Below are 13,404 nucleotides of genomic sequence, written 5' to 3'. Positions count from 1 at the left end.
TAGTACATCCATTTGAATCTTGCTTCATGTTACTGTATATCTGATGAGGATCCGGATTCGGAGAGGTACAATGGCATTGTTTGGCTTGGAATGTAAAGGTATGTTGTTGAAATTGGTTTCTGTTTTTCTTAGTAGGAATAGAAATGGGGTGTCGCGGTAATGTTATTTTGATATTTTTTGTTTTGTTTTGACGAAATGGCATCTTAGATTGTTAATTAAGATGATATTATGTTTATGTCCAATATAAAATGTCTGTAGTTATAATATTATAAGTGACTTAATTTGAGTAATAATTAAATATCCTGTTCTACCTTGACTTATCTTAAGCGCAACTATGTTCGCCTACGTGATGAATAAAGCATTTTTTAACTGTATTTACTATGAAAATTTAGAAACTTTTTATTACTTAGAATATAATATTATTCTGAATTCTAGTAAGTGACTCCTAAATCTTTATGATTTATTTAGGGTCAAAGCCTTAATAGAAATGCCAAATAAATATTTGGCTTTGGACCTTGACGTCACTTTATTTATAAACTTAGGGAATTTCATGGTGAAAATGATAGAGAGTAAACGACAGGCCTCGTTGTGAATAATGTAGTCGAAAAACTACGATACTCTACGTAATTCTTTTTTTTTTGTTAAAATCTATTAGAGAACTATGCTGATGTTCTTAAAGCTTACAACGGCTTAACATTTACCGTGTGGTTTAATAGACTCTATCTAATTTATTATAATGAGGCTCAGCAATTACGATGTCATTGTCATTAACCTATTTGGACTTTATATTATACTACATGTATTTAGTATCTTTTGGGTTCAATTCATTCATTAAATGAGGTTTTGTTATTCCTTTAAGTCAATCCCATCAGTAAACTTACAATAAGTGAAAAGCGTATGTTTAAAAAACTGTTTGGCTTTCTTTAGACCAGACATTGTTCGTAGATTTAAAATGAAATATCAAGTGTCTTTAAGTATGTATATTTTACACTAAGCCAATACGAGGATCTAAACTTTAGGGTTTATTTCAGCAACTTTCTAAGAATGAATCATATTTTTTTATTATAATTTTTAAGGAAAAATTATCTCCGAACACAGTCAAGTCAAATCACAATGTAGTAACAAAATAACCCACAGGACTTCTCTGCGTGATTCGTAGGTGCACCATCACGTACAGCTATCTCTCGATTTGCATATTCATATGATAGGCATAATGCATTTCCTCGTCCGGGCCACATATTATTCACAAATAGCCTTTCTTGCCTCGCGGACTGATTTCCAATGCATATGAAACGTGGATACCGTGATAAGAATGGCTATTTCGAGTAATTTGAACGCGGCAACCCGAGCTTGTGGATCAGTTGCAGTGCTTTATTGTGCATTTGTTTTGCTTCTTGCTTTATACCTTCCTATGTTACGCGTGGCTTTGCAAACATTAAAAGATGCTAAGATTATACAATTAGCACTATTTTGTTTAGAGTATGTACTGATGAGTAGTATTATAATACTTTGTCATGATAATGTATAATAGAAGAAAAAGACAAATTAATGCTCAGCTGGTGCCAATAGGGAACTGTCCCAGTGGTGTGGGTTTGCACCGTAACAGTTTAACAGGTTGTATACTGTATCCACTACATGTGGTTGTACATTTACGCATTCGTCCAGTGTATAAGCGTATTTAAAGTGTATAAGTTAGTGTTGCCGTTAATTAAATTACCTTTATCTTGTGCTGTGCAGATTAATGTTACATTGTTTACCTCCCGGGTTATCAGCCTAGAACAAACTAATCCTGTCTTATTGTTGGACGTTCATTATTGGTAGCGCCAAAAGCCTTATGCAAATTAGGTTGTGGTTGTACCGTAAGTTGTTATTCTTAATTGTTTTATACGTTAAGAGTCGTTTCTATTTGTAATAAACTGAGAAAAATATTCGCATTTGTTTTAGAATAATAATATTTTATGTCCTCTATGGAATAAAGACGATTTTTTGAAATATACGGAGTATGTCATTGCCTTTGAATAATAGTTATAATAAATAATTATGTAATATTACGAACATAGTATAAGTATACATCGACAATGAATCAAGAAGTATAATATTCTGTGTTTCCATATTTATGAATTCCAAGAAAAAACAAATTTAAATACTTTCGAATAGTTTAAAGAAAACATTAAATACATTTAAATGTTACGCGTAATCCTTGACATCGTTGAGGTATTTGTTAAATGTCTATAAATCACTCTCATTACGTCGATATAATTATATCCTTGTCATTAAATGCACCTGGGCTGGTTGTGAATTTTTTTTCTTTACATAAGCCGTCGGTATTTATTTAGTAAGATTTATAATTTTATTTATTAGTATGATTTGAATTCCTATTTTGTAATATTTGATAGCTTGGAATCTTAAATTAATTATATTTAAAGTAAAAACTTAATGTGAAACATATAACATGATTAGGATTAATTTTGTATGAATGAAGTATGAAATTCAAACAGTACTTACAAAATTTATATCTAACTAGAAAACAAAGTATTTAATTGGTTCATGTTTACAATCTCATATAAATCTGAGACTTATTCAATCGCGTGCCCTAACATTTAAAGTTTACTTAAAAACACACGAAGGACATGAAAAATAAAAGATATTCAAAACATGCCAAATGCCTTATGTTAGTAGGTGTTGATACAAATTTTGTAGCAACGTCAACTTCACAATTGATTTCTTAACTTGCATGCACATGTTTGTTTTAGTAGCGTAGGATCTTGTGCATAAAAACGATTATAATATAGATACATATGGCTTGCATGGCTTTGTCAGTTTGTGTAACAGGGCCGGGAACAATGAATCGGGGTCAACATATCGTCAGACGCTCATAAAAATACCAATAAACCCACTGTATGACACATAAAGTGGGAAGCTAAAAATACATTTTTTTAGAAGGTTGAAACCAAAGTTATCTTTTAGTCTTGCGCGTAACGCATAACATTTGACTTAGTATTTACGGGTATATTTGGAAATATGTATACCAGTGGCCAAAGGTAAAATATTTCGAAAGGAAACCGACATAACATATAGGTACTAATATGTATAAATGCGGTCTACAAATCGTTCTGATGATAAAGGGACGCTGGCAGGAATCGGATTATATGGACCCTTCTCCACTGATGTATACTACACGTTTATATACCGAAATGACAATATTGATTGGCTCTTTGATGAAAAGAAATAGTATCCAGTATAAATAAAAGGAAATTGTTCAATATGATTTATTTGTTCAGAATTATTTATAAGTAGGTAAAACAAATAAGTTTTCAATAATAACGGTAATTCTTGTTAAAGCGACATGTGTTTATACAAAAACAAAATAAATTGTCTATTATCCTTAAACCGGTATTTGGAACACTTAACTATAATGAAACTGCTGCTTTATAAGTTTCTGAGAAAATGATTCGTATCCTGACGTTCCCAGAATTTCTAACAAACATCTTGCTAAATTGCAGAATATTTTTATTCAGAAATAGCTAGACCATAACGCCTCCATTTATTCATATTGAAGGAGTAGAATTTTAAAGCACATTTAAATAGATCTAAAAAGGTTGCCACTTTTAATTATTATCCGCCTACTAAATATTTCAATGGGCGGCGTCTACTCTGCTGCATTTCTAATTTCATGGAGCTTTCTCTAACCTATTTATAGGTATCCATTACTAGATGCAGTGTCTGTTGTCTATAGAACGTAATTAGAAATGAGACTAGAGGGTTAACGCTCCGTCGAAATAGTAAACTTGTTTGTAAACATCCGGTGCCAATATTGGTCCTATACAAATTATTGGGTGGGGCAGGTGAAAAGATTTAGATGATTCTACAATAATATAATCACTGTCACTGGATAGTATTATAAGTGTATTTTTTATTCGTAACTACATAGTCCTCATTCCTATAAAATATTTCGCGAAAATTTTCATTCGCTTCGGTGGCCAGTTAAGAACTGATTAGAACATTAGTTTCTGGGAAGAGCTTGTTAGGTACGTGCGGCGTGCCTGATGTCACATGTCACATCCACTTGCAAGCGTCGCGCGCCTGCCGTCGGCGTCGCGCGTCCTAACGAGGAAGCTTCTTCGTGTAATTGGGTCACATTCGTTTCGTTCGCCCTCTTTTACGATGTTAATTTGTGTACCACGACCGCCTTTTATTTTATTACATGTTTTTACAAACCACAATTTACGTACAGCCTCAAGGTTTTGTTATTAGCAATCTTGAACAAACTTAAACCGTGTCTATAAGGAAGTATTTACGCGGCTTTTCAGTTATATTAGGTAATTTTAGTGTTTTTGCTTCACGTTTATATCGTGAGTACGCTGTTTAAGACACGATTAAGTCCGCAGATGTAATTGTTTTTGAGTTAAATTGTTAGGTAAGTTTAAGATTTTTTAATCCTTGTTCCGTGACCTTAATTGCCGTTTAGTGTTCACTGGTATAAAAGTATCAAACCGTACAACGTCGTTTTAAATATTAAGCTCCATCCTCGATGAGACATTGTGTAGATAAAAACCAAAATATAAACTACAATACTCATTCATGATTCATTGGTTGGTATGTATGTGGGAGTGATGAATATGATTACGTTAATGAGTATTGGGACGTGTGTATGTGACAGTTACAACATTGATCCCGGCTCAAAGTAATAACACACCGTCTTATGTTAATATGTTGTTGCCTAACTAAACCCTCGAGTAGTTACATGAGTTGCGCACACGTACAACACTGGTACAGTTAAATCTCTTAGGGCATTGATTCTTGACGCGTTTCATGCATTCTCGGAATCTATCATTGGATCTCGTCATTCCAAGCGTGTGGTGAAAGACTTTTATTGTGAACTTTATTATTTACTAGCTTTTGGTCGCACCTCCGGCTGTGTGGAAAAGGTTTTTCAGTATAAAAGTCTCGCTTTATATTTTCCCGGCAGAAAATGAACCCATATTGGAATATATAAATTATTCCGGTCCGACAAATAGGTTAATTTTAATGTCTAAAATTCGCGTAAATATAACGAATCATAATGGAGCCTATACTTTAAGCTGAACCTCTAGCAACACATCGGTGAAAGCTGCATTCAATTCATTGCAATCGTTTTTGCGTGATGCTTGTACAAATGTACAGACAAACAGACAAACAATCTAAAAACTATTATTTAGGCCTCTGTTGCTCGAATAGAGACCCCCATATTAGTTTTTATTCAATATAGATAATACGCAAACATCGGCCTATTGCCATTGTATTATATGTATGTAAAGATAAGTGACACAAAATATAAATTTTAAATTGTCAATTATGTTGAGCTTTTTATGTTATAAAGAGTCTTTATCGATTTATTTTCGGTCTAAGAATCATCTTAAAAATTTATAATTAAATATAGTAGAATAAAGTTCGTATATTTTTATGTTTATTTCCAAGACCAACATTTCAACGGTTAACTTGACCTCTAACGTTCCGTACATAAAACACACATCAACCTAGCGACATACATTTTTAATTGGAAGAATTAACACTTTCACGAGATTCAATACTACCATAAGATTGTTGGCAGTAGAATGTTTATCAATTACTCAATCCAGGGCACATTAGAGAGGAATTGCAAGGACGCTGAGGTATCAGGTGACAGCAGCTCACCGTCACGGCTCAGTTATGTCCAACGTTCTCATGCCACTTGCCAGTCATCGTGCTTCAGACATTACGGATTCTTGAGAGTGTGTTGTGACGTCACACAACATTGTAGTTATATAATGTACTGCCGTAAGCTCGTCAAGGTCTATGGCAACACTATTATGCTGAATAGCGAGCAATGGCCTTATATCGCTTTCTTTACCTATGTCAAGAAAACAAAGCTGAATGAATAACTTCTTCAAAATGATTTGCATCGAATTTACATTTGATGATTGCCTATATCGTGCCGTTATGTAAGTTAATTTAAGTTTTATTTGCTATGAATATGTATGCTACCTATAAATATACATATTTATTGAACAATCATGTATCGACCACTAATTAAAATTTAAAACTGTCGTAAAAAAATAATTGGTGTTAATTTAAATCGTGTACCAAATCAATACTATAATTAAGTGTTACGTAGTCCTTATATAAAACTAAAAGCAATGCAATTGGTTATTTTTAAAACGTCGGCAAGTAACAGGCTCGCTTGAAGTGAAGCTTTTTTTTCAAATTTATTTGTAGTGGTTCATTGCTAAGTGGGTGAGATCTTTAGTATTGAAAGCGAACCCGTAAAAGGTCTTGCCATGATCGGACCAAGAGTTACGAGTTACGTATCTATATAGGGCCAATAATGTTCCCACGGACACCAGCCAATCGGTTCGACCAGAACGTGTTATTTTTTATACTGCAGAATTAATGTAGGTCGTGCGACTACAATGGTTGGGGATAGTTTTAATCATTTAGCTTGAAGCTACTTTCGCTGTGTAATTATGTGGTTTGCTTATTTTTGTGCTTGTGACCTTTTTGTTACGTAATAGGGTTACCAACGTTTGGTTATTATTGGCTCGTTGTGTATAGTTATTGCGAGTGGTGTGTAAAATGTATACTTTTAATATTAATAAGTTCATAACATTCCCAGAGTAAAACGCAATTTTATATTATAACACGGCTTTATGTATTGTAACAAGCAATAAATATAGAATTCCAAATAAAAATAATACGAGATGTATCTGAAGGTGACTGCGATATGTTTTATTTGTTATATAATTTTTATCTTTTTTTTTTTTTATTCATTTATATTTCGAAACGATTCATTGATATAAGTTGTAAACTATTGTGATGCAATTATGCTAATTATACAGAAAAGTATTATTGTTCGATTTTCTATATGGCCGGCCTCATTTGTTTCGTAGCAGAATACTAATTAGACTATTTAGTTGAACAGGTTTGGTTAGAGCCCCAACTCCAGATATGAACATTTTTGTCCATAAACAGAATTGTATCGTACGTTTTGCATACCATATGACAACAGTCTCCGATAAAATCATGGTGTAGACACTATTTGCTTATTTCCCAGCCCTATCTAGAATATATCATGATTTTGTGTGTATTCGTAACTACATTATTATTTTCTAATTGACACTGACTGACTCATAATATGTATGCACATAAAATTAAATCGACTTATATATTATGAACCTATGAGAACCAAGAGCCATGATAAAAAGCACAACAGCCTTGGCATTTGGAAAATAAATGCACGACTAGATGAAACAGGCCACACTGCTGTAATTTGCAACATATTAATGTTGATTAATTTTATCAATATACTGTAGAAACATTTTGTGAAACGCTCTTTTTACAGTATTAAACATTTTATTCGCAATAAATACTAAATACAACTTTTAACAATTTTTAACTACGTGCGACCAGAGAGAATAATAGAATAGTCGCGGCGTGACGTAGCTTCTCTTCTGCCAGCCTGCGCGCGCAGCCGAATATTTCCGAAAACGCCCGATGTCATCAGCTAGGATAGCGGCGCGTAAAAATTTACTTAACATTTTCCCATCATTACCTATCAGGCTGACCGCACCTTGAGTAATCACCGTCCTTTCGCTTATCTAACATAACAAACATTTGTACCCATGCAGTTGTCCTGATGAGTCACGGTATCAACAGCTGGTTGGCTTGGAGTGCCGTTCGTATGCGGGCCAGTAACTGTGGAAATCAGCGCCGTCTGATTGTTGTTTATGATTCGGATTAACTAACTGACTGTGAACGTAAACCACGATGTTGTGACTTGGTACTTGTGCTTGGTAACTATCAACTGCTACATGTACTTTTTGTTTGATAAGTATTAGCTTAGTCATGGTCTGAGATAATTGTATTTTCAAAAATAGTAATGTACGTAAATATTATGTATGTGTTTAATTTATATCTATTTATACTCTGCCATATCTATGACCAAGGGTGCAAAGTTTTTTAGAGAGTATAAACGATTGCTGCGGGTTTCCAAAGGGAAAAGATAGAGGTAGATATATTCAGAAGGTTAGCAGGAATTTCGGGATGATCCAGCACAATTCATGGATTACGCGACCTATCTGCGAGGTACTTTTATGGTATACAACTATGTAATATTTTTATTTCGTATTATGTTCTTATCTGAACACCTGGTATGAGTATCCACAATTTGACTGAGCTATAAAACTACTTCTGTTCACAACAAAACGATTCTTTGTTAAACTGATATGTGTTATGATCATCTAATTTGAAAAATATGTGTAACGTATGGTAATTTTTTTTAGGAAAATAATTAAAAGTAATCGCAATATTTCTTGTTAGTGTTCCAAGTATATCTGTGCAGGGTTCCGTTTTACATCTCAACTCGGCTATATTGTTCTAACAACTAATAAAATGTGATTTCGTCAGGTTAATAACAATAACGGGGAGTACACATCGCGCAGTTTGCCGCGAGTGCGGCTCGACAGCGGCGCGCAGGTGACCAACACCGGCGTGAGGCTGCGGTGTTGGGCGGCGCCACCGTCCATCACCGAGGAGGAAATAGAAGATGAAGTTGAAGAGGACGCGGTTTCCTTGAGAGCTGTTCAAGTACAAGGTGAGTTATCTTTGTAAGTTCTTTTTACATTGTAGGTATTCATTTTTTCTTTTTTTTGGATACATTTCGCATAATTAGAATAATATATTTAAACGGAGAAAAGATTTGTAAAAACTCAGTATTTAAGGATGTCGTTAATAAATTATATAACTTAGGCGGGAAATTGTTTTTTTTTTATGAATGTGACGACGGATTATAGTTCAGAAGTATCAGTGAAGGTAGATTTATTTATTTATATATATTAAGCGAAAAAATCATTAACTAACTTGTTTTTTTGTTTTAATGGTTACAGCGCCATCTATCGTTAAGAGGTTACACTATGCGTGTTATGGTACAAGTAATATGGCGTCGACTACTTGACGCTAGATGGCGATGTAGAAGTTGAAAGTGTTCGTAGAGAATGATAGATGGCGTTGAATCATAAAATCATATAATCATAAAATCTTGAAAACTTTTAAGCTCTTTTTGGAGTACAAGGACTTCTATGATTAAACTTACTACCATTTTTTATTTTATATAGAGCTTTGCTTTAGGCGGCGTATTTGACACGCTACTATTGAGTGTGAGTTGATGTATGTTCAGTAATATCATTTTAGAAATCGTTTATTCCAAAAATAATTAAATAAAAACTTATAAAAATCCCTTAACTTTTTAAAATTAGTGTCAAAGTATAACAATTTCGCTACTTACGTTTAGGGGTCCGACAGACAGAGATGGCACCACTGTCTCACAGAAACGCGACGTAAAGTAACATATTCGCTTGTAATTATATTACGATCACTAAGATCATCGGAGACTTGACTAAGTTTCTTCAATTAAAAATTTTTCAGCACACCCATCTTTATCCCCGAAGGGGTAGGCAGAAGCGCAACTAGTGCATCCACATTTGTTCGTGCGTAATCTGTTCCATGATGTAGGGGCGAGTCTATCGTCATATCGGGTCAAATTCCAGAATCCGGGCTGACACTGACTAGAAAAACCTAACACGTTGCCCGACCCGAGGATTGTACCCGAGACCTCAGCATTGCAGTCGTACGGTAATATAAACTTACCACCGAGGCCATCACATCCCTCAGAAATTTAGTATTAATGGACGGTTGTGATTACAAAAACCAATCTTAGTATCGATTTAGGAAGAATAATAAACCTTCGTTGCATTCCAAAAACAATACCAATCGTAACTTGTGTTTTAATTGATTGACACAGTGTGACGTATCATTATCCGGACCAAGAATGGAACCGGCGTGCAGGCCGTCTTGCTGGTCGTGCCGGACGCTGCAGGGCGTGCGCTCCGTCCGTGACGCGCCCGCGCACCCACCCAGCACGAATCGATTACAGTTAAAGCTTCAAGCTCCTGCATATTTGTCACTCGTTTTTATAAAGATTTATGTTTTTGGAACGTTTGATAGTCCTTTTTTTGGGAAAGTATGCCGACACAGAACATTTTTTAAAGACCGTCCTTAACTGAAGGTCTACCGAGCTTTTTATGTAGTATGTGCAATGTCATTCGTATCTAAGGAGTTTCCCAATCGCTCAAACTTACTAGGAACTATATTACTTGATGAATATTCCTATGATGACCTCACAATTAGAAATCTACTGCATCGGTGGCGTGGTTGTTTTATGTTACAACTGCAGTGCTGAGGTTCTGGGGTTCGATCTCCGGGTCAGGCGAAGTGATATATGGTTTTTCTACATTTTTGCCCGATATGGTGATAGGCTCGCCTCCTGTAGGAGGAAGTTTTCCTGTCATAGGAAGGAATACGCACGGCGAAAAATGGGTGCATTTATTGCCCCTCTGCATACTTTTTCGAGGATAAAAGGTGTGTGTGCTCGAAATTAGTTTAAATTGGAAAACGAAGTAACGGGCTACAGTGTATCTATATTTTTGTGTACTACAATTGCAACGAAGGCAATTACATTTTCAAGGATAGGATGGCCATGACGCGTGTAAGCGACATTCATGCGTAAAGCTATTAAAGTAGGGGCTACATGTATGTACATTATTTCGAAATATAACATGTACTGAATACGTATCTACGACCTTTAGTTGCAGTGTAACACTTTGAAAGGATAATAACAATATTATAGTCAAAGTATTTGCAATCATTGATTATACGTGTATAATTAAATCACTTTCATATAATTTCAATGAGGGCAATAAACTGCAAGTGCATATAAATTACCGTTTAAACGCGACATTTTTAACTTTTTCGCCGGTGCAAAAATGACCATGTTTCCCTTGAAACATTAATTATTATTTGTAATCAAGGCGATGCAGCAGTATCGCAATTCGACACACGAAAGGGCGCTGTCCCTTCGCCCCTGTCTGGCGCAATCGAGCTAAAATGGGCACAATTAGGGCCGGGCAGTTTTTAATTGACATTGCTCCCTCGAGTCGTGTCCGCCGCGTGACACTGTGACGATCAATCTCTTTAAACTTGATAGGCAAAGCTCGGGATCTAAGCGAGAGAAATTACACGACTTTGCTGCAGTCTACTAGTCTCGTGCGATCGTTTAACACTATAGTGCACGTCGGGAACGAATCTTAATTCGCTTAGCGGGTTCACTCACAGTATTATCATTCAGCTATGTTTATTTTTTATATTATTTAATATAGTCTAAAACAAAAGACATGGTTTTATTTAAATTATATCGTGACGTTTTATGAAACTGTAATGAGTGACAAAATAAAACTATTGTTAATAACAAAGACGTAAATGTTATTATATGTTGTACTATGCGGTTAAAATGTGATAGGAACATGTACCATACTGGTGACGTTGGTAAAACGCTAGAAGTTTTGTCCTATATTGAAAGTAAGTGCTCGTGTACCAGCCATATTTATTATAATCGGTGTGCGTTTTATGAATCATGAATCTACATAATTATTGAGCTCAAACCGTAGACTGTATGTCTTTATTCATTTTGTTGTGTCTTTTATTATTTCTATGAACCGTGGTAGTAATTTGACTTCGGTATTACTAATTTAATGCTTATTTTAGTGCAATAAAGACATTATTTTAAGTTATTCATATACATATAATATAAATATTATGTGACCGCTTGTTATAAATTGTTTTAAGTTCAATACTTCTTTAAACCGTTCTTCTCTGCTACAGTTTTCTATATTTATGATATTCTAATGTGGTGTGAAGAAAGAGTTTAAAAAAATATTATCTGGTTAACCTGTCTTTCGGCAACACGAACTCTGTCCGAAAAAAAATACAGAGTTTGACGTTTCTGAAATAGCGGCCGACACCGGGTCGCGACTCGCCATGAAATTCTAATTTTGTGCCTAGAAAGTGTATTTTTTGTCTCGTGGCCGCCGGTGTCATGTTAATTCTTCGATACTCCATTTAAAAGCGTCACAGTTCCTTTGCTTTCCATAAACATTTCATCTAAGTTTGTGAACAGAACGCGATGTGTAGTATTGTCATTATAAATTTGATTTTTATTATAGTTCGTGTCAAAACTTGCATGTTTTCGTATGACATCGGATGTCCTCAGTTATTTCTATAAATACGTCGGAGTTTTCTTTGTTCGGTGGAAGGTGTTGCCGACACGGACGGGTCTCACCATGATCGATTTTGCCTCCGCAGACTAATCTATTATTGCTTTTCTCTTTCCGTTCCTCGACGTGAATCCCTTTGACATCTTGTTTACCGTTCAATTATTCCGACCACTCTGGGTCTTAGTCTTTCTAGACAGTTTATCCGTCTAGTATTATTGTTAAAACCTTTAGTTATTTTAAAACAATGTTTATCAAAGAAGTTGGAGAATGAGAGCCAAGTATTACTGTTATTTAAAAATCATAATGTTAATGCATAATAATGTCGCCACTAAAATTTATTCTTCCTTCCTCTAATTTGTGTTTGCATATATTATTTCTAATGTGCCATATTCTTTTGTCGGAAATTTCTAAGAACACGAATATAACAAAGTGACGTTCCTTGTACAGGAGGTCGTCGGCTTTGATTTAGTCAAGTTGTTACTTCGTGGTCATGATTCACAAGGACTAATAGGGAAGCTATGAGGCCTTCGGCTTACACATTGACTATTCCTGCGAACTGTGACGCCCAACCTGAATATTAACTAATGTCATATTCAATGCATATTGTTTGTCTGCATAAAGCTATCTATCCAATTGATTATTCATTCGTTTTGCAGTCGAATGTAACAACATATCACCACCCAAGGTGTGAGATGTATAGTTTTTGTAAATGGGAAATCCCATAGAATTCCACATTCACGGAAATTCATATTATTTATGTTGTAATAATAACGCATATTGTACAGGAAAATTGTCATTTATAAGGAAACAAAAGCAATAATTAGTTAATGGTTTTGTTCAAAACAGTAATGCTGCCTTAACACGTGTTGATTGGTCAGGCAATGATAAGGCTGATTAGTTTTATAGATTTTCTCACTAATTTTGTTCGGATGGTTTTAAGGCCTTGGTCAATTCGCTGTGTTATACATACTGATTCGTAGTTTTACATAAAATGGTTGTACCGTGCCCTTCGCGGTTCGCTGCAGACTGATCTTCCACCCGAAAATCTCTTTCACGAGTCTCAATACATTTTAACACAATTTGAATGTAATTGGTTTGTATTTTTTTGATACGGAACGAATAATTATAACCATTTGTTTGGAATTTGCTGAAATATGGTGATTTGCATTGCGTATGAACCTATAAATAAATGCTTTGAATGATTTCATTGAATTTCAATATTATGAGTGATCGTCGAGGTGAATTAATTTTAGGCTTCATGTTACCAAATTTAGTCAATGTA

At 34.8% G+C, this 13,404-nt stretch overlaps 1 protein-coding gene across 4 annotated transcripts in view; it reads left to right on the top strand.

The window, feature by feature from the left end:
• Nucleotides 1-13,404, top strand: part of LOC115451204 (ras GTPase-activating protein raskol) — a 168,385-nt gene that overhangs the window by 64,969 nt on the left and 90,012 nt on the right. For all 4 annotated transcript variants that reach the window (XM_037444201.1, XM_037444199.1, XM_037444196.1 and 1 more), the window contains one exon: nt 8,422-8,608. In XM_037444201.1, the coding sequence (XP_037300098.1) occupies nt 8,422-8,608 (187 nt within the window). The remainder of the gene's footprint in view (nt 1-8,421; nt 8,609-13,404) is intronic.

This window comes from Manduca sexta, chromosome 28, assembly GCF_014839805.1.
Source record: "Manduca sexta isolate Smith_Timp_Sample1 chromosome 28, JHU_Msex_v1.0, whole genome shotgun sequence".
Taxonomy (NCBI): Eukaryota; Metazoa; Arthropoda; class Insecta; order Lepidoptera; family Sphingidae; genus Manduca; species Manduca sexta.
Note: the sequence above shows the minus strand (reverse complement) of the source record. Positions and strands in the feature narration are given on the sequence as shown.